Here is a 20,881-nt window from a genome sequence, read left to right on the forward strand (position 1 = left end):
CAACTGCAGTGATGGAGTTCCTTCTGGCCTCGGCAGGCCTTCAGGTTGCTACAGTCTAGGGATTCAACAGCTTTGTCTGATTTCAAAAGGTCTCCAGGTCAAGGGTCTTTATTTACGATCCCAGTAATGGCCCAATTCCTAAAAGGCCTTGTAAACAGGTTTCTGCCTGTTTGCTTTGTGGTTCCAGACTGGGACCTTACTTTGATACTAACATTTCTAATGGCAGCTTCGTTTGAGCCTTTGCATTCTCCATCTGTTTACTGGCGTTGAACCCTGCCTTTTTGGTGATGGTTACAGCAGCCAGGTGGGTTAATGAGTTAGTCCCCGTTGAGCAAACCACCAGTCCTTTGTTTTTTCAGGGCAATAGTATCCCTTGGAGTACGACCAGTGTTTTGCCCAAGATAGTCTTGGCGTTTCATTTATCTCAAAGTATAGAAAAGACTGTATTCTACTCCCCTTCACCTGTCCAAGGAGGAAAAGTGGTTCCATAGGTTGCGAGAACATCCCACTACAGAAAAGCAGGCCAGCTATTTGTGACCATCTCTCTGTCCAGAAAGGGCATACTGGTGTCTAAACGAACCATGTCCAGCTTAATGACCCCCCATTTCTGAATGTTACCACAAAGTAGTGAAAGGTCTGCCGCTGGGCATCCGAGGCCACTCCACGAGCGGTGTGGCTCCTTCTCCAGCATGTGGTCTGCCATGAATTCACGTGCTCATGAATATTCCCCGTCAGGCCGGGAATCCTCGGAAAGAGTTTCACTTCACTTACAAACTGTCTTTTTCCTATAAACCAATCACTGAGCTCTGGGTCATACTACCCCAGCCAATGACTGCCCTCACCCTAAGCCCCTCCTCTGGTAGCCATCTTCAGATTTTTACTGCACGTTCAAGTGTTGGGAGTCCTTGTGTGTCGCTCTTGGAGCTTTTCTGCGTTTTTTGCGTTTTTTGCTATTTTAATTCCTATTTTTGATCTGTTAAAGCGTGTGCACTCTTTCATTCTTCATTCGGCAAGCAGAGATCAGTTTGTTGCCGCCTTTCAATGCCCCCAAATGCAGAATTGTCTGGAGTTTTGCTTTGAAGATTCCAGAAGGCCATCGGGCCTACACCGTATGCCGGACCATGTCGGAGGAGAAGGACGGGGGTTCCCTCTTCAAGCTCTGCACCAGCTCCGGTTTGAGGAATGTGTTTGTGGAGAACAAGCATTCCCAGTGCCTCTACTACCTCCACATGGAGGAGGATTGTAAGATCTGCCTTGGGTATACCAAACGCACCATCAAGGATCGGCACAGTAGATTGACGGTGTGGCTCAACGCCAAGGCCTCTGCCCGGAGTGGCGCACAGGGGCATGCCTCACCCAGAATCGGCCAGTCAGAGCGGCTTGTATGTCCTTTTAGGACACACTATCTGTGGGAGCCCAAGACTAGGTCAAGCACTGAGTCCGTGTCTGTCGGGGTCGCCACGCCAGCGGGTCCCGCGACAGAGGCGCGATCATCTTCTCCATCTGCCATCACTCCAGTTCTTCGAAGACTAAGTCAGCTACCCCATGGAAGCTGCGGGAGAAGGCCAAGCCGCAGGGTAAGGTGTCTCACCTGCCTTTGAAGGTCCAGGTGAGACAGGCAAAATTGTCCTGGACTATCTGGCGCCCTATTGAAGGCTAAAGGGACTGTGAGCGGTCCAGGGTGCCCGACGACAGCCAGGGTGACTCTTCCTCCCAGGAGGCAGGTTTCGGCCAAACCGGTGGAAAAGATACCAGTGAAGAGTATGCGGTCCCTAAACCGGAGACCAACCCCTCTGGACACAAAGGGGTGGGGGGGGCGAGAGTGTAAGTGCTCCAGGGCACAGATATTTCTTCAGAAGGACATGTTTTCTGTCCACATGATTCTGGAGGATGTAAGGGACGACAAACACGGAGGAAGAGGTTGCAGAGGGGGACGACGGTGGGAACGCTGACTAGGACTACGTAGGCGCTGGGCCCAGCAAGCCTGCTCCCGGAACACCTCCCAGGGATTTGTCACAGGACTTTCTTTCAACTCTCCACAGAAGAGGATGGTGACGGCACCACCGGCGCTCAAGAAAAGGAAGCAGCACCTTACAGTCTCACCAGCCGCCCCACGTGCCCCACTAGAGATAGAGATATGGGGACAGACACGGCGACGACTGCCAACGACGGCGGCACCTCCCCGCCTCTGAGGGCTTCTCCCCCGGACGAAGTGGGCTTGTTTTCACGCTATAGTAGCCCGCTCATCGGAACACTTCCAGCTAACACCGGACGAGACTAAGAAGGAGGGCTTCCAGTTTCAACGCCGGCAGGCGAAAAGGAAAACCATTCTGGCAATGCCTCATCGACGTCTGGGATGAGCCTGGTGCTGCTGAAAAACCCCCACCTCAGCCCCCGCTGGTGAAGAAATACCAGGTGCCGGAGTCTGCACCAAAGTATGCGGTCATGGCCCTCACTGGACACGGTCTCAGCAGCTGCGCGGAAGGAGTCTTCCAACCCGTCCTCAGCCTCCATTCCCTCAGACAGCAAGGGGAAGAAGTTGGGCACCGTGGGTAGAAAGGTAATCTACTCAGTGGCTACGACGGTCAAGGCGGCGAATGCTTTAGCGTTCCTGGCCGTATGAGCGGGAGTTGTGATACAAGCTGGCCAGCGACTGGAATTCCTCCCTGAGGACAAACTGGTCAAGGTGCTGGAGATCCTTCGGATGGGCGAGGTGGAGTCGAACCACGCCATCACTGTGGTCCTGGACATTGCGGTCACGGGTTCCGCCAAATGGGAAACGGGGTCTGCCTCTGTCGTCATGGCTGGTTGAAGGCCACCAACTTTACGCAGGAAGTTAAGATGAGCGTCCTGGACATGCCGTTTGATAGAGACCACCTCTTTGGGAAAGCCCTCAATGATATGCTGCAGACCATCAAGACAGACACGGAGACGGCCCGTGGCCTGGGCACGCTGCAATACAGTCTGTCCTTTCATGCCTCAGGAGGGGAATCGGGAAGGTCATTGAGGGGTTTCGGCGTAGGATCTTCCTTGTACTGCAAACCCTCCCGTTCCACGACCCAGGAGACCTACAGGGGTCATTCCAAAGCCTTCGGAGGTGGATGCCCTCGTCGCTCCCAAGGCGCATGCAGGCCCCCCAAGCAGGATTGAACCGGGCAAGATGTCGGGCCCCCACCCATGCACCCTGGTGGGAGGCCGGCTGGCTGGCTTAGTCAGCGTGTCAGAAAACCTCTCCACCAACTGATCGGTGCTGGACGCTCTCGCCAACGGGCACACTACAGAATTCCAGTGAAAGTGTCCGCTGATACTGCCAGTGCCCCAGCAGGAACAACACATCCCTCATCTTCGACAGTAGTTACGGGCCATGTTGAAGAAAGGGGCGATGGGGCTGGTTCCGAAGCGAGACTAGTGCTCTGGAGTCTACTCCAGATAGTTCTTAGTTAAAAAAAAGACCAGGGGCTGCAGGCCCCTTCTCAACCTGCAACGACTCAACAAATGCATCAAGTCCCAAAAATTCAGCATGGTTACATTGCAGCACGTGCTCGGCCAACTAGAGGAGGCAGACTTCTTGTCGTCGCTGGAACTGGAGGACACTTACTTCCACTTCCCCATTCACGAGAAAAATTGAATGTTCCTATGGTTCGTACAGGGAAAGCACTGCCTGTTCAAGGCCCTTCCCTTCGGACTGAAGTCGGCGCCCAGGGTATTTACTAAGTGCCTGGCACCACTGGTGGCATATCTGCGCTTACAAGGGATACATGTGTACCCATAACTCGACGAGTGGCTCATCTATGCCAAGTCCAGGGGAGATCGCTGTCTACCACACAGGGGACTGTCTGGCTGCTGACGGATCTAGGGTTCTCTGTAAACTAGCCAAAGTCCTGCTTGATTCCATCGCAATACGCTCTGTTCCTGGGGTCCAGGCTCAGCAGATCCCAGTGGCGCAGGACTTCTGGCACTGGGCTGGTCAAGGTGCTGGAGATCCTTCGGGTGGGCGAGGTGGAGTCGAACCACGCCATCACTGTGGTCCTGGACATTGCGGTCACGGGGTTCCGCCAAATGGGAAACATTGAGACCCAAGAACATCATAGCAGACTCCCTCAGCAGGGAGCTTCGCTCCTGCCATGGGTGGGAACTTCAGCAGGATCAAGTGGACAGTCTATTCCTCAAGTGGGGCAGACCCCAGATCGACTCGTTTGTGACGAACTCCAAATGCCTGCTTGCCGTGGGAAGGCCTGTTCCTGTACACGTTCCCTCCGTTGCTTCTCCTGCTGCGAGTCATTCAAATGGCGCTGGTGCAGCATGATCCTCGTCACCCCAGTGTGGCAGAGGCAGATTTGGTTCCCAGACCACCTCAGCATGTCAATGCTGCTTCCAGTGGCCACGGATCTGCTCACCAGAGAAGGAGGCACAATCCTGCATCACGACCCAAGATCGCTGAACCTGAAGGCTTGGTTCCTGCAGCCTTAGAGTTCGCTGGGTACGAGCTTCCGGCGGACTGCAGGGAAGGCCTTCCCGGGGTTTGATCGTCGTAGACTCTTAAGTGCTAAGGGCACAAGTGGAAGCATTTTGCGATGTGATGCCAGGCGAAGTTCCACTCTTGACAGTCATGGCCCCACAGATCCATCTGTACTTGTCTTTGGCCAGGGCGGGGCTGGCTCACACCTCTATCAAAATGCATCTGGCAGCTATCTCCAGGTCTCCAGGACGGTCTTCTCTTTGGTCACACTGTCTAGTCAAGGAGTTACTCAAAGGACTGTTTCGATCGTTCCCGCCGGTCAAGGTGCCCGCCCCGGCATGGGAACTCAACGTGGTTCTGACAAGTAACTTTCGTGGAAGACTGCTTTCCTTGTGGCCATCACCTCTGCGAGGAGAGCAGATTAGATCCAGGCCCTGTCTTGTAAGCGGCCTTATCTGACTTGCCACGACACAGGGGCGGTGCGCACTCATCCCTCCATGTCAAAGGTTCCGTCGGAATTCCATCTCAACAAGCCTTTGGTGTTGCCTGTATTTTTCCCTGACTCCTTCGTCGCCAGCGGAAAGGACTTTGCACGCACTGGATGTGGCACGTGCTCTGAAGTTTTGTGGCTCGCACAAAGAGTTTCCGGAAGACATCTCAACTGTTGGAACTTTGGTCATGTGAACCATTGGAAGGCCTTGTCAGAGTTCCATCTCCAGGTGGCTCTCCGGCTGCATCACTCATCACCGGTTGGCTAACCGACCGCTGCATGGCTGTCTGAGAACCCATTGTACCAGAGCGATCGCTGCAACAACGGCATTCCTGTCTGGTGTGCCCCTGCTGGACATTTGCAGGGCTGCTGCATGGAGGTCCATGCACACCTTTACGAGATTCTACTTCGACAGGGATTCTAGAGGGGAGTCCAGGGTCGGCCAAGCAGTGCTACGCAACCTGTTGGTGTGAAGGTGAGCCTGTTCCGGGGGTAAGAGTATTTGCTTCTGTTGAGTCTTGCCACCTCCGTGGTTGTGTAATGCTGTACTGCTATGTTTTCTTCATGAGCATGTGAATCCATGTCAGACCAATGCTGGAGAACAGCAGTTGCGGGTAAGTAACTGGTTTCTTCTTCAGCACTGCATAAAGATGTGCCGGTAAGGGACATCTGCTGAGTGGCGACATGGTCGTCACTGCATTCATTTACCACACACACTTGCCATTTCATCTGAATCAGGAGATCAGTCTGCCGATTTTCTTCCCTACCCCACAGCCTGAGGCAGAGAGGGCCCTGCATTCCACAGACCTCTAGAGGGTCCTCGTTTTTTCTCTCTCCGATTCAATCTGTCGGCGTCGGAGGTATTATTTTTTGACTTTTAGTGCCTCCTCCCGGGGCTCTGTCTTCCAAGGCTTCCATCGCCCGTTAGATGTTCCAGGCCATTATATAGGCTTACATGGCTAAACCGGTTCCTGATGGGAACTATGCCCATGCAGTGAGGGCCACTGCCTTCTCATTTCAGAGACATGCTTCTTGGGATATCAGCAGCAAGGCGGCTATTTGGGCCACTCAGTCAGCCTTCTGTAAGCATTACTCACTGGACGCTAGCTCCACGTGCGATGCTGAGTTTGGTCAGGCGGTGCTGAAGAACCTTTTTGCTATGTCCTAGATATGCAGCAGGTGGTCACAGCTCCACCCTGTGTTCTTTTTCGGTGGAATCGCCCTCAAGGATGGAGGAAAGGGGATGGGACGTATGAGGTAATTAGTTACTCAACGTACTAGAGCGTTCAATCCCCTTCCCCCCGCCCCATATGTTCCACCCGCCTTCCCCCACTAGTATGCCAATGGATATGTAATGGGCGTAGCAGGTATCTAAGCTTCCATTGTGTTGAAAGATGGCTGAGGTGAGTCACCAGAGGGTGGAGTGTTCCCACACCGGAAGCCATACCCCTGCACGCTATACTAAATTTAATGGGGAAGCTACATTTTTTCCCCTTTCAAAGGTTCCGGTATCGTCCCAATGTTCCGGCACATCCACAAGGATGGAGGAAGTGTGACTAAGGGCTAAGAGTACTCTAGTCAATACGGTGAGAACCTTCATTTTTTGAGACTGAAAAGGTAACAATGCAAGATAAGTTCTAACTTTAGTTTTGAAAACCGCTGCTAATTTTCCTAGACTGCTTGATTTGCTTTTCTTTTTTTAGTTCCTGGTAGTAACTTTATATTCCTTTTCTTAATAGAAAGATGGCATCAGCTGGGTTGTAATTGGGGACGAGAACTATGGTGAGGGTTCGAGCCGGGAGCATGCTGCCCTTGAGCCAAGACATCTAGGTGGACGAGCCATCATCACTAAAAGCTTTGCAAGGATCCATGGTAAGTGCTAGCTTTATATCTGTCTTGTGTGCACACTACTTTTTAAATGTAATGTCTCCTCTTATGTATGCCTCATCTTTGATATACTCCCAGTATCCTGCGTGCAGCGTCTGAAACTTTTTTCACAGCAGAGGGCGCCATGTGTCGTCGGCCTAGTGTCCCTCGGCAGTGTCCGCTCTCGACCGTGCTGTAGACTATTAGTATAAGTAGCATGCACTGCGCCTGTTGCCTCAATTCTGTTTTTTTTTTTTACCACAGCTATGCTTTGAAACGGTTCACTCACCTCAGCGAATTCTGTATTGTGTAGAAAGTTTTCTCGACTATGTCTACCCCAAAAACAGAGTTCAAAAGATGTTCTGATTGCAGCTCCAAGATGTCCATCACAGTCCCGCACCCGATATGTTGGTGTTTGGGTGAAACCCACAAGGCCGATGACTGATGAGGAGAAGGGGAAACTCCCCTTGGGTAGGCCTTTATCCAAGTACCCTTCTTCCACCCTGTCAAAGATGAGATCTTCGGAGGGCAAGGGTTTGAGAGCAGTTTCTCATCTCAGGTCCAAGAAGTGTGGGAAACATGCAAAGCGCTCTGTCGAGGTCTCAATGTTCTTTGAGAAAATCCAGGAAGCGACCCCATTGATCTCGGTTGTCGTCCTCGGACTCCTCGCCCAATACGTTTTCAAAGTAAGGCGGCTTCACAAGCCGAGTTAGAAGAATTACGATTATAGACTAAAGATGTTGGCTGTTTTCTGGAAGGCGGCTCCATCTACCCCTTCGATTGAAACAAAACAGGCTTCCGACCCCAATCCGCCGCATGAGCAAGCCAGGGCGTCGTTGAAATCTTCTGTTTGCGTTCCTAAGAGCCCACTCAGAAAGGCCTCGAAGGCTCCTTGAGTGGCAGCAACTCGAGCCTTATTGAAGCCAGCAGCTTCTCATGCTCTTCCAAAGGTATTGGGGTCAAGCTCATCGAAGTCAACCTTGTTGATGGCTTTGACATCCTCATTGGGGTGTGCTTTTAAGCCTCTAAGAAGTTCGAGCTCCATATGAGGAGCAGGATGTTCAAAGTCCATTGTTTGGATTGGAATATGGTTCTCCAGATGTTCCAGAGGAACGCCTCTCGGAAATCAAGAATTATGGATTTAGTGGACACACGGAAGGATACAACTGGTCTGGACACTTCTCCAGAAGTGGAGTTTGGAACACCAGAGTGCCCTGGACATACTGGTGCTTCTTATTGGTCAGTTATGCCAAAGGTTATTGAATACCTTGGCTGGGGTAGAGCTGCTGTGGCGTTTGAACAGGACGATTTAACGAACATCCTTGACAAGGATCCTCCAAAGGATCCCATTCTCCCTTTTCATACAGTAGTGAATGTTCAGGACAACTGGAAAAAGCCAGATGCCCCAACCCCAAGCTTTTAATAAAGATTTCACTAAAAGGTATTGGCCCTCATCTATGGATCTGGAATTCTTTTCCAAGCATCCGAGTCCTGAGTCTGGTGGTTAATTTGGCCACTTCATCAAAAGGGGCTGCATATCCCACACTTCTGCAGGACAGGGATGATAAAAGATTTGACATTCCGGATCGTTCCGGGTTTACACAATAGTAGTGAACTCACTGATTGCTGCATACGCGTCTGCTGTCACAGTCCCTTCTGCTTCCTTCCCTCAGTTTTGCACAGCACTCTGCTTCGTTTCAGTGCATGCGCCGGTCGAGAGAGGAGCGTTCCTCACTCCAGGTACACTAAAGTGCTCGCTTGCCACTGGAGCACAAGTTACAATGGGGAAAGCCTTTCAAAATAACGCTTCATGCCACGCAACCCCTGCATGTAAGGCCATCAAAGTTGGAGACTCCCTCGGGACAGTCATCCGCTCTGGATTCTGCTTTTCTTCCTTTGCTGCCACTGCAATGTGGAGTCTCTGCAAGCACTCCACCTTCTACTTCTCCTAATGGCCTCTACCTGACATGGTCTTATATACCTCAGTCCCACTCAGGTGTGGGTCATTAACACTACTAGGCTTCACCTTGCAGTCCAGTGCCTCTGAATCCCTCTTCCTTGTCCCATTACTTTGGGCATTGTGGGACTTGAAGTCCCCATTATTCAAATTGGCTTTTGTTCTGAGCATTGTTTCCAAATGTACCTTCACACTCTCATTCTATTTTTAAAAGGAGTTTTAAAAGGAGTTTTAAAAGGATTCAATAATTGGTTAAGATTCAAATGAGTTGGCTTTATCAGTACTTAAGATGTTAATGTTCTGATCATATTTAGCATTCTTCTCTTGACTAAAAGTTTTTACCACGTTAAATGTAGGCAATTTGGTGAAGTGGAGTCTTACTCATAAGTGATTAATTATGACTGTGTTCACAATCACTAAGATGGATAGCTTTGGGAAAGGAAACTTCCCCCTGACAGCCAGCCATTACATATTCTGGCATCACTGAAATCTTTCTTGGAGGAAGACTAATACTGCGGCTCTCCCAACTGAGGAGTCCTGTTACTCTGGGGCCTTTCTCCTCCCAACTAATACCCACAGGGTCAGGTTCAGGTAACTGCTGCCTTCCCCTGGCCACCTCGGAGTCGACTTTTAAGGTAACGTCTTTGTGAGGAGTCCACAGGATTCATCACAGAACCCAGGTGATGGACTAGGGTGGACCACATGTTGGAGGCTAGTGGTAGTTTGGATGCGGCCAATCAATCAAGGGACTATAGGCGACTGGTAGTATGTATGTAGGTGATAGCCAATGAGGGTGGTGGGATAACACTATTTTTTACATCATGATTGACATTTTCTTTCCTTAAAAACCTTGTACCTACTTTGAACTAACCAAGTGCTCTGTCAGTTTGGTTCTACAGGACCATCTGATACATTTTCCTTTATGTATACAAAATAAATCTGGTTATCCTTGCAAAACGGTGCACCAAGCCTTTTCCCCCCCTAGAGGATTGTTTTTGTCTGGAGGTCTTGCCTTACATGGGCCAATACAACCTTTGGAGATATTACCTCAGTTGTCCCAGTCACCTGCTGCTAGTGACCATTGAGTTCACCCAAGAGAAGGTATTTAAACCTTATGAGAAATCCAGGGGACTTCTCTGCGACACTGCACTGAAAGTGCTGTGTGTCACAATACAAAAGGTAGATGCCTATGGAACTTGTCAGACCCCAATACCTAACGAAACAGAGTCCAAATCAGATAAATAAATGAGTGAGAAAAAGGTCTCTCAGGATAAAAATGTAAAGTCCTAAAACCCAGCAAATGAGCTGTGGGTCTCTAAGGGTGAAGGGAATTAGCACAGAAATGAGAATTCTCTTAGCAGTTGAAGTTTGCTAAGATCTTGCAGCATGCCTGGTCAACTGAGTCGACAATGGCACCGTCGACGAAAGCAGCGCTTAGTCGACGACGTCCACTATGGCAGCTCTGAAGGAGTGGGGTCCAAGAAAACAGTGGCAGCCGCTCCACTGGTGTCTTTGCCCGCAAGGCGAGATACGGCTGCAGAGACGCCTGTGTCGGGGAAGACCAGGTGACTGCACGGACCCAGCAACCTCCTGAGAGGAAGACTGTTTCTCCCCCCCACCTCCCCCGAACCCCTCCCATATCCCCCTCATGCCCCCCCACACCCCTCCCATATCCCCCTCCTCCTCCCGCCCCAGTGGAACCTCCCTGATATGTGGACCAGCGGGCTGCTCCAGATAGGCCAGAGCAGATCAACTAGAGTATCAGCGAGGGAGAGCATGATCTGCACAGCGGGTGCTGCTTATATCACAAAGGGGGGGTATGGGGGCAGTCGACCCGAGTCCCCTGCTCGCAAGAGACGCATCAGGCCAGACCCCACTCTGCTGGCTCCTTTCACCCCTAGACCTAGGGATGTGTCGCTGGATATTCTAATGATCCTGTACACACTGGTCACCGAAATCCAGCAAAGAATGCCTCCATCAGGGCTTGCACCTCCATGGGAGACTCCATAGCCTCTGATGTTGAGCTCTCCCAGAGTAAGAGAGTCCAAAGGGGGCACCATTCCTCGACATCCGACTGCTCCATCACCACCTCATCTTGAGAAGACCCCACCGGAGCCCCGGATCCAAACATGGGCATAGGCATAGACACGGCTGTAAAGCAACCGTGTCTACTCCTGCTCGCTATATGGTAGAGGAGAGGCACAGAGGACCCCAGCCAAGATTCTCTATTGTTGGTAGCAATGGACGAGCAATCAAGGCCTAGCTTCTCAGGAGGTGATGCAGGCTGGTTAAGTACAGTGTAGTCCCCAAGCACCCACTAAGGAATGTCTACACACTGTATTAGTTAAAAGTCTTTATATAAATAAGGGTCAAGGTTATATACACAATCACGATAATTCACTTTGTGCTCTGACAATTCTAAAATGGTAACTATATACAGTTCTAGGTGGTACCACTATTACGCTTCCATTAAAAATGCATCAACTGTACTCAGTTCAAATAGCATACTAATCAACACAGCAAAACGATATCAACCATACACTTAGGAGGAAGACAAGTGGGTTAGACAATTGGCAGAAAACTGGCCCTGTTACTGAGACATCGTTCCGTCCGAGGATTTCCTCCCCCGCTCCCCCCACCTGGCCAACCTGTAAATGAAGATGCACTACAAGCCCTGTCCTTATATTGTCTATTAAAGTCTTATCTTCTATAGTTCTGCAACCCAAATGTACCTTGTGTTGTAGAGTTCTTCGTCTGGGAATCGACGGGCCCTTCTTGAGTGCGCTACCTTTCCAGCAGGAGCAACGGGTCGTCGAACTTCCGAGAAGAAGAAAAGGTGAACGTGGTTGTTCAAGCAGCAGCTTCGGTCCTTGTGGTGCTTGTTGACGATCGGTCGAAAATGCCTTGCAATAGGGGAGGCGTGTAGTGCTCCTCGACAATGATCGTTCGTTGCCGCAAAGAGTCAGTGAAGAACTTTGGCCCAGCAAGGGCGTCGGCGGACGGGATGTAACCACAGCTGGCTTCAGTAGCTTCGTCGGCGTCTGAGGTCTTTGGGTGGCGGGAAACCCACCGGGGGATTCTCCTCGGTCGTCCACGACCTTGACTTTCTCCGGCAGGACAAAAAAACAGTTGACGGTGATGATCAAGGAAGTCCTTGGATCAAATGTTCTTAGGCAAAGGGAGCACGGCGGCTCCGGTTGCCGACGGCAGTAGTCGACAGACTGCTCTCTGGTGCTTCTCTTCGTTCTCCTCGGCGGGCCCCTTCTCCGGTCGGCAGCCTTTCGTATGTCTGTCTACCATGGAGCTTCGGCAAAGATCAGCTGGTGCACGATGGTCCCTCGTAGCTCCGGGAGAGATCTCCTTACCACCTACTCTTGGAACAGTTTTTGAAGGCACAGCAGCTTTCAGATTGCAAGGAAGGGAACAGCGAGTCACCTTCTTCCGGCTCGGCTTCGAGAGTAAGCAACAAGTATCAACCTGAGCTTCGGAACGATTTCTTGCAGTGAGAGGCCCCCAGAAATACTGTTCATCTCACATTCACTCTGCTGGCTCACTCAGGTAATTGAATGTTCGAAGTTAGGTTTGAAAAGGCAATCTGTAGTCCATAAAGATGGGGATTGTTTTGGCAAAGACTAGTCATAGAACTTATTTTGGTCCAAGCTCATGTGGCGGGAGAATGTCTTTAATCGTTGCATTGTCTCTCTTTAACTGGGATTGAGATTACTTTTTCTTTTTTTTTTTAATCAGCATTTCTTTAGTGTTTTGTATGTGTAAGGTCTATTGTAAAAGATGTCACAATAAAAATAAGTGTCCAAAAAAAACAGAATGAAAACTTCTAAAATAGTCCTAAGAGTTCTTACTTGTCTTAGAATTGTAAAACACACTTCTGAAAAGCATAATTGGTTAAACTGTCTATTCCTATACTTAGAAATAGTGTAATAATTCAAATACCAATAGGTTATACTGTCCTTGAATAGCTGCTGCTCTCCTAAAACTAATACTGGGTTGCACTTCCCTGAACTGCTCTATTGCACTTCTAAAATAGTGACATAACTGTAATTTCACTAACAATTGTTGATGCAAGCCACTACTAGTTAAACAGTGCAACTGTCATTTCTCGCTAACAATTGTGGACTCAAGCCATTACTATTTAAGCAGTCACCTGAAAGTGTTGCTATGGTTTTTGTTAGGGAGATTTATCATTTTTATGCTTCATTCCCTCCCCTAGTCAGACCCTCAGCTCTTTTTGCTTGACTTCTGGAACTTTTTCTGAAATCCTGAATGAGTGGAGCCTTTTTCCACTCATTCATTCTTATGGGCTCTGCCTTTTGAAACTCTTTACTCTGTATTTAATGTCCTGCAGAGTCTATTTTTCCTCCATAACTCTTAAAGGCGTCGGAACACAGCTCCTTATGGGCAGTGTTGCTGGGGACCCTTAGGGTCCGCCTTTGATATTAGTTTCTATATCCTGAAGTAACTACAGTTCGAAGGGATTGTGTCCTCCGACGTATTCCTCATCTTAGATATATCCTTCCAGCTCTGCTGGCCTCGGAAATTTTTTTCTCCAGAGGGCGCTGCGCGTCGACGTCCTTCGACAGCCGCCGTATCGACGCTCGACGTCATCCTGCCTATAAAGGCCGCGCGCAGCGTCCGTTGCTCAGTTCCGTTTTTCCGCGCTCCTCGGTGCCTCGGAATACCGTTGCTCAGTTCTTAGTCAGATAATCCTATTTACCTCGAGTTATTCGATCCGTACTCGATGGCTTCCTCGTCGGAACCGACAACTCCTCGATCCGGCTTCAAAAAATGTCGAGATTGTGGGAAAAAGATGTCGTTGACCGATCCTCACAGAAATTGTCTGTGGTGCTTGGGAGCCGAACACCATTGTTCGGAGTGCGAGGACTGTATGTCCATGACAGCTAAGGCCCTGAAGGAGCGTAGGGGGAAGCTGGAGAAAGGTAAGACTTTTAAAGCTTCTTCTTTGTCGACGAAGTCGAGACATTCGTCTCCTCGTCACCATTCGCGCTCCAGGTCTCGGAGTGGGTCTCATCACTCCTCGAGATCGAAGCACTCGAAGAGGAGACGTCGAAGATCCCCTTCTCCGTCTTCCTCTTCCTCTGTTTCGCCAAAAAGAATCCCTTGCCCCACGAAACATAGTTCCCGGGCTGAATGGGAGGAATTCAGAAAAAATATGAGCGTCTTCGAGAAAGCGGCCTCGACCCCCTCGAAGACTGCCGAGAGCGATGCTCTGGTCGAAAGACCCGAAGGTCAAAAACGCCGCGAGTCGCAGTACCCAGCGAAAGAAACCTCTCGAGCGCGTCTCGAACCCTCGAGTAGGACTATGACCTCCAAACCTTCCTCGACGGTTCCGTCGATGTCTTCGACGCCGTTGTCGAAGGGACCTTCGACACACGGGTCTGTCGACTCGACACCGGCCTCGACACCGGCGTCTACGCCGAGAAAAGTCACGGTGACCACACATCCAGTGACGATCCCCAGGCCCTCGACGTCGATGGCGTCGATATTGTCGAGTAGAATTCCAATTCTGTCGAGGTCCTCGAGGCCTCCACCTCTGTTTTCGACGCCACGCTCGAAGCCTTCGGCGTCGTCGACGACATCGATGTTTTCGAGGCCAATAATGACAAGTTCGGCACCCTCTGCCTTGGAAATGGGATTTACTCCCTTTATGAGTTCAAAACAATTGAGAACTATATCCTCAATTTTAGAAGAGGGTGATTTGTCTGAACAAGACACATTTGAGTTACAGGGACCTGTAACCCCAGTTAGAGAGGAATTTTCCTCTGAAGAGCGCAGATTAAAGGATCTTCATGATTCTTTACATGAGGCAAGTGGGTTAGACACTTTCCCTGAGGTGGATTTTGCTAAGCCAGACCCGGGGGAGCATGCTGAAACCCCCTACAGAGCCTTAATGGCCAGGATTACAGAGTTCATGGGGTGGTCTACACCTTCACAATCTTTCCAGCAAGATGACCTCACAGATATTCTTGACAAAGGCCCACAAGAGGATCCAGTGGTGCCCTTTCATAAAGCTCTTCAGAGAAAGATCATGACAAACTGGGAAACCCCAGATGTAATACCAGCAGTAAATAAAAAACTGTCTGCAAAGTACAGGGTATCTTCCACAGACCCAGAGTTCTTGTCTAAACATCCATCCCCAGAAAGTCTGGTGGTACAAGCAGCATCCTCTACCGATGTCAAGACGGCTTATCCTACAGTCCCACAGGACAGGGACGATAAAAAATATGATGCTATGGCAAAGAAAGTCTTTTCAGCATGTAGCATGGCATTAAAGTCTGTTAATGCTACTTGCACCCTTGCTAGGTTCAGCCATACACTTTGGGAGTGTGCTTCTACAGCGGCTGACTGCATCCCGGAGGGAGAAGAAAGGGATGCGTTCCTGAATATTATACAGGACGGTAAAGACGCTATGTGCGAATCCCTCCAGACGGGCATTGATTCGGCGACAGTATCAGCAGAGCAATGGCGGCAAGTACATCAACCAGGAGGTTCGCTTGGTTGAGAAAGTCGGGTTGTGCCCCAGATGTGCAAGCCAGGCTCTTGAACATGCCATTTGATGGCTCTTTGTTCGGGAAAAAGGCGGATGACAGTTTAGAGAAACTGCAAACTTCAAAAGCAGCAGCAAAATCCCTAGGAGCTGCAATCCGTCAGACTCCTTTTCGTCCCACAGGAACCTCTGCGAGGGGCAAGTCCTTTCGCTTCTACTCCGCATTCGGAAGAGGTAGAGGACGACCGGCTCAAAGGGGTCAAAGAACTACCCGAGGTGGACGGGGTAGATATTCTAAAGCCGCAGCAACAGCAGGTGCCTCTTTACCATCAGCATCTGCATCAGCTGCCCCAAAACCACTCTGAGGACTCCCCTCACAGGACACCTGTAGGAGGCAGGTTGACTCAACATCTGACGGTATGGCAGGCTATAACGTCAGATGCTTGGGCATTGGAAACAGTCGCCCAAGGTTACTGCCTGCCTTTCCTACGTATACCTCAGAGTCATCCACCGGGGATCAGCTCTCAGAAGGCTCCAGATCCGCTCCTCTTGCAGGAAATTTTGGACCTGCTAGAGAAAGGTGCCATAGAACCGGTACCTGTAGCGGAGAGGAACAAGGGCTGGTACTCCCCTTACTTTCTCATTCCGAAGAAAGACTGAGGACTGAGACCCATCTTGGACTTGCGAGAATTGAACAAATTCCTCAGGAAAGACAAATTCAAGATGGTCACTCTTTCTCAGATCCTCCAGGCCCTTCAGTTTCAGGACTGGTTGGTATCTCTGGACCTTCAGGACGCTTATTTCCATGTGCCTATCCATCTAAAACACAGGAAATACCTGAGGTTCGCAATTGGCAACTCTCACTATCAATTTCGACTACTGCCATTTGGGCTGACCTCCGCCCCGAGGGTCTTCACCAAGTTAATGTCGGTAGTGGCTGCAAGTCTAAGGAGGGAAGGGATTCACGTCTACCCCTACCTGGACGATTGGCTGTCAGGGCTGTTTCTCCGGAGCAAGCTCAGATCCAGCTAAATCACGTGTGCTACTCCCTTCACAAACTGGGCTTCTCCCTCAATTTAAAGAAGTCTCAAATGATACCATCGCAGAGACTCCAGTTCATAGGAGCGATCCTGGATACTTCTCTGGGAAAAGCCTCGCCACCAGAGGTGAGGGCTCAAGATATTCTACAGATGGTTACCAAGGTCCAACATGCCCAACGTCTCCCAGCCTTCGACTTTTTGAGGTTGCTAGGCCTCATGGCATCCTGCATTTTCCTTGTGCCAGAGGCTCGCCTGAGAATGAGATCCCTCCAGTGGGCACTGAGGACTCAGTGGTCACAATTCTCAGGGAGAATGACAGATCTTCTTCAGGTTCCCGGCAGGGTGGCTCGAGACCTTCAGTGGTGGGCCTGTCAGGAGAACATTCTGAAAGGAGAACAGTTTTGGCAACCCTGGCCGGAGATAACAGTAGTCACGGATGCCTCACTCACGGGGTGGGGAGCCCACGCCAACGACTTGACCATCAGCGGTCGTTGGTCTCCATCGGAGTCCAGACTACACATCAACCTGTTGGAGCTGAGAGCCATCAGACTTGCGTTGAAGGCTTTCCTGCCAGCTGTACAAGGGAAGAACGTCCTGATAATGACGGACAACACGGTGGCCATGCATTACCTCAACAAAAGAGGAGGTGTAGGATCACTACCCCTGTGCAGAGAGGCGATGCAGCTCTGGTTTTGGGCAATCCAAGAAGGAATCTCTCTATCGGCAGTTCACCTAGCCGGAGAGAAGAACTTGACAGCGGACGCTCTGAGCAGGCAGAACAGTCTCCCACGAGTGGGAGCTAGCTCAGGAAGTCCTTCAAGAGATCTTCGCCCTTTGGGGAACCCCTCAGGTAGATCTGTTCGCCACCAGCCTAAACAGGAAATGCGACCTGTTCTGCTCAAGGGAATTTCCTCCGAGAGGAGCTCTGGGAGACGCGTTCATAGTGGACTGGGAGTTTCCGCTTCTGTACGCGTTCCCACCGGTCCCTGTCATTCCTCAAATGATCAGGAGGTTGAGAAGATTCCGGCGAACCATGATCCTAATTGCCCCGGATTGGGCCAGGAGAACGTGGTACCCGGACCTTCTAGACTTGTCCATCTGCCCTCCAATTCGACTTCCGCTCAGAGAGAACCGACTCTCACAGAAGGGAGGTCAGGTTCTCCATCCAGACATCAAAACCCTCAACCTTCACGCTTGGCTTCTGAACGGCTGAGGTACAAGGATTGGGACCTCCCTGATGATGTTATGGAGGTGTTGCTTTCGGCAAGGAGGCCAGCAACAAAGTCTTTATACCGCTGCCGTTGGAACAGATTTTGCAGCTGGTGTAGAGAACAGAATATCGACCCATTTTCATGTGGTACACCAATGGTTTTGTCCTTCCTACTATATTTGGCAAATTCAGGCCTTCAAGTTGGCACCATTAAGGGCTATCTCGCAGCGCTATCTATCTTTAAGCGTACTGCGGAGGAACCATCCTATTTCAAATTACCCTTGGTAATACAGTTTCTAAAGGGGTTAACCAATGTTTATCCCCCAAGACCATTCCAAGTTCCCCTATGGGATTTAAACTTAGTACTAACTTTCCTGATGGGTACACCTTTCGAACCTCTCCATTCTTGTTCGTTAAGATTCCTTACCCTTAAGACTGTTATATTAATAGCACTTACATCTGCTAGAAGGGTGAGCCAATTACAAGCTTTCTTGTAAACCCCCTCATACAATCTTTCACAAAGACAAAGTTGTCCTGCAAGTGAAGCCTAATTTCCTCCCAAAGGTAGTTTCTGAATTCCATATCTCTCAGAAGATTACCCTACCATCTTTCTATCCTCCTCCTCCTCACCCGGGGAAAGAGGAAGAGAGGTTACACAGACTAGACCCTAGGAGGGTTTTAAGTTTTTACATTAGTAGACTAGCCAGGATAAGACAGGCAGACCAGCTGTTTGTAGGTTACGCAGGTCACAAGCTGGGGTTACCAATAACTAAGCAGACCATTTCCAGATGGATCATTCTAGCCATTCTGGAATGTTATAAACTGGCAGGGAAAGAGCCCCCTCAAAACCTCAGGGCTCATTCGACCAGAGGTATTGCAGCTTCATCGGCCCTCAAAAGAGGCGTGCCGATTAAAGACACATGTGCGGCCGCTACATGGTCGTCTGTCCATACCTTTACACGTTTTTACAATCTGGATTCCTCCTCTAGTCAAGAGACTAGGTTTGGAAGGGCTGTACTGCATTCTATTCATCAATAGAAGACAGCGTGAAGTCAGTACTCCCTCCTCCGAATATAGAATACTGCTATGGGAGCCTATCTAAGATGAGGAATACGTCGGAGGACACAATCCCTTCGAAGAACAAGTTACTTCTTACCTTGTAACGTTCTTTCGACGGGATGTTCCTCCGACGTATTCCCCATCGACCCTCCCATCCATCCCCGCAGTTCTACTTCCCTTGTTGTTGCAGCTTACGCTCCTTCAGGGTGATTAGTCTAGTCCAGACAGTAATACTGTGGGCTACAAAACGGAACTGAGCAACGGACGCTGCGCGCGGCCTTTTTAGGCAGGATGACGTCGAGCGTCGATACGGCGGCTGTCGAAGGACATCGACTCGAGGGACGTCGACGCGCAGCGCCCTCTGGAGAAAAAATTTTCCGAGGCCAGCAGAGCTGGAAGGATATATCTAAGATGAGGAATACGTCGGAGGAACATCCCGTCGAAAGAACGTTACAAGGTAAGAAATAACTTGTTCTTCTTAAGGATCTCTCTCCCAAAACTTTATAGTCTGAGAGAGTGGCACACACCCCCTTATGTGGAATTCCAAAGGGATACTTGGTATCTCCCTGATCTCTGCTCTTGTGACTTTTATGTTACATAGACAAGCTCCTAGCTATGGCTGGTGGCAGTGGACGTGTCCTACCCAACTATTGTGATTTTTTTTTTTGTAATTTTTTTTATTTTTATTTTCTTTTTCTACCGCAGGCTATGTCCATAGCCTCGGTGGTCCACAGTAGGGGCACCTGAGTAACAACTCGGGGCTCTATTCTTTTTTTGCCATTGTTCTTTGTCAGCCCTTCCACTATTTTGGGAAGGGGGGGGTGGTTGTGTGTGTGTGTGTGTACGCGCGTCTGTTGCCTTTGGCGGAAACCAGTGGGTGTCACCACCTATGCTCCAGTTTCTGGGCAGGCAGGAAGTGGGGGAGGCATTTTCCGCCACCCCGTCCTTTGTCTGCCAGAGTGCCTGAATATTACCAGCGCCCACTGTGGGTCTGGCTGTCCTGATTGGGCAGCCAAACGCCCCTTTCTGTAAATTGCTGCGCTAGATTGCTGAGGAGTGTGTTCTGGAACAGTATAAAAGCTGAGGCTTCTGGAGTGTAAAGCAAGTCGACCACTGGAAGCTGAAGTAACAGAAGATGACCAGAGACACCTGAAGACCCTTTGCAACAGTCTGAAGCGACCATTGCTGTCCTGACACCATTTCCTGTGTCACAGAGGAACTCTGAAGAGGACTACTCCTTCCCTTTGACTGGTGGGAACATCAAGTCCCAAGACTAACTTTGTTTCGAGCCATGTCCTGATGTCCTGTGAGTTTTCAGAGATGAGAAACCCCAATACCAAGAGACCTGCTGCCCGTTCCGAGTGCATTGTCGTTGTTGGGCAAGATTTGGAGCAGTACCCTTTGGGTGCACTACAACAACCTTGTCCTCCCGGCAATAGGAACCCAACCTTTGGTAAAAGTGTGTACTACACAGGTTGGTAGTGTGGCCGAGTAGCCAGGCTTATCTCAAGAGGGGTCAATGTGAGCAGTAGGGTGGTTACAGAGATTCAAGGTGACAAGTATTCAAATAAACACTTACACTCAAGGTTTCTTGATTAAACAATTATAAATTTAAGTCAGTTTGAATAAGCCTTCTTCAGAAGGGGCAATAAATAAGTAAAACACAAATACACTCCAAAATACTTAGTGTCTCTAAATCAGCAAATACCCATTGGGGATGGCACACACACTTCGTACACCCTCAGGTGACTTAAATAGTAAAGACACTGTGGACATTAATATAATCACTGTTGCAGTTAGAGCAATGCTGAGGAGAACGTCAAAGAAAAGGGTTATAGAATAAAACAAGAGATCACACAATTACTCTGATCTCCCGTCCCTCCATACTGTATGAGGCGTCCCTCGTGAGGCACGGGAGACTGAACCTTTCACCAGAAAAATCTTCTTCCCCTTTAAATGCAGTGTTGCCCTGGGAGCATGCGCTCACCTGACTCTGGCCACTGATGCCACTCCTCCCCTTTTCCGCCTCGACTGGAACGTGCCGAATTCACCAGCGCTCCTAGGTTTGGCTTCGGCCATGTAATACCATGCGCTCTTCCCTGGATATTCTATCTTTGTCTTCTTCCTTTCAATAGGTACTTGGTCCTCTGACACCCCCACACCCTTTGCACTCACTGCCTTGGCCCTGACCACGGCTGGGAGGGTTGTTCCACGTGCACCGCGCTTACTCAACGGGCACTGAAGAACAGGCTAGCTAGGTGGAGGGAGCTCTTTCAG

At 49.9% G+C, this 20,881-nt stretch overlaps 1 protein-coding gene across 1 annotated transcript in view; it reads left to right on the forward strand.

Moving 5' to 3' along the window:
* ACO2 (aconitase 2) overlaps nucleotides 1-20,881 on the forward strand; it is a 637,698-nt gene that overhangs the window by 534,979 nt on the left and 81,838 nt on the right. Inside the window, exon 16 of the mRNA XM_069652760.1 lies at nucleotides 6,689-6,821. Coding sequence (XP_069508861.1) covers nucleotides 6,689-6,821 — 133 coding nt within the window. The remainder of the gene's footprint in view (nucleotides 1-6,688; nucleotides 6,822-20,881) is intronic.

The sequence above is a fragment of the Ambystoma mexicanum genome, chromosome 3p (assembly GCF_040938575.1).
Source record: "Ambystoma mexicanum isolate Mex_15411 chromosome 3p, UKY_AmexF1_1, whole genome shotgun sequence".
Taxonomy (NCBI): domain Eukaryota; kingdom Metazoa; phylum Chordata; class Amphibia; order Caudata; family Ambystomatidae; genus Ambystoma; species Ambystoma mexicanum.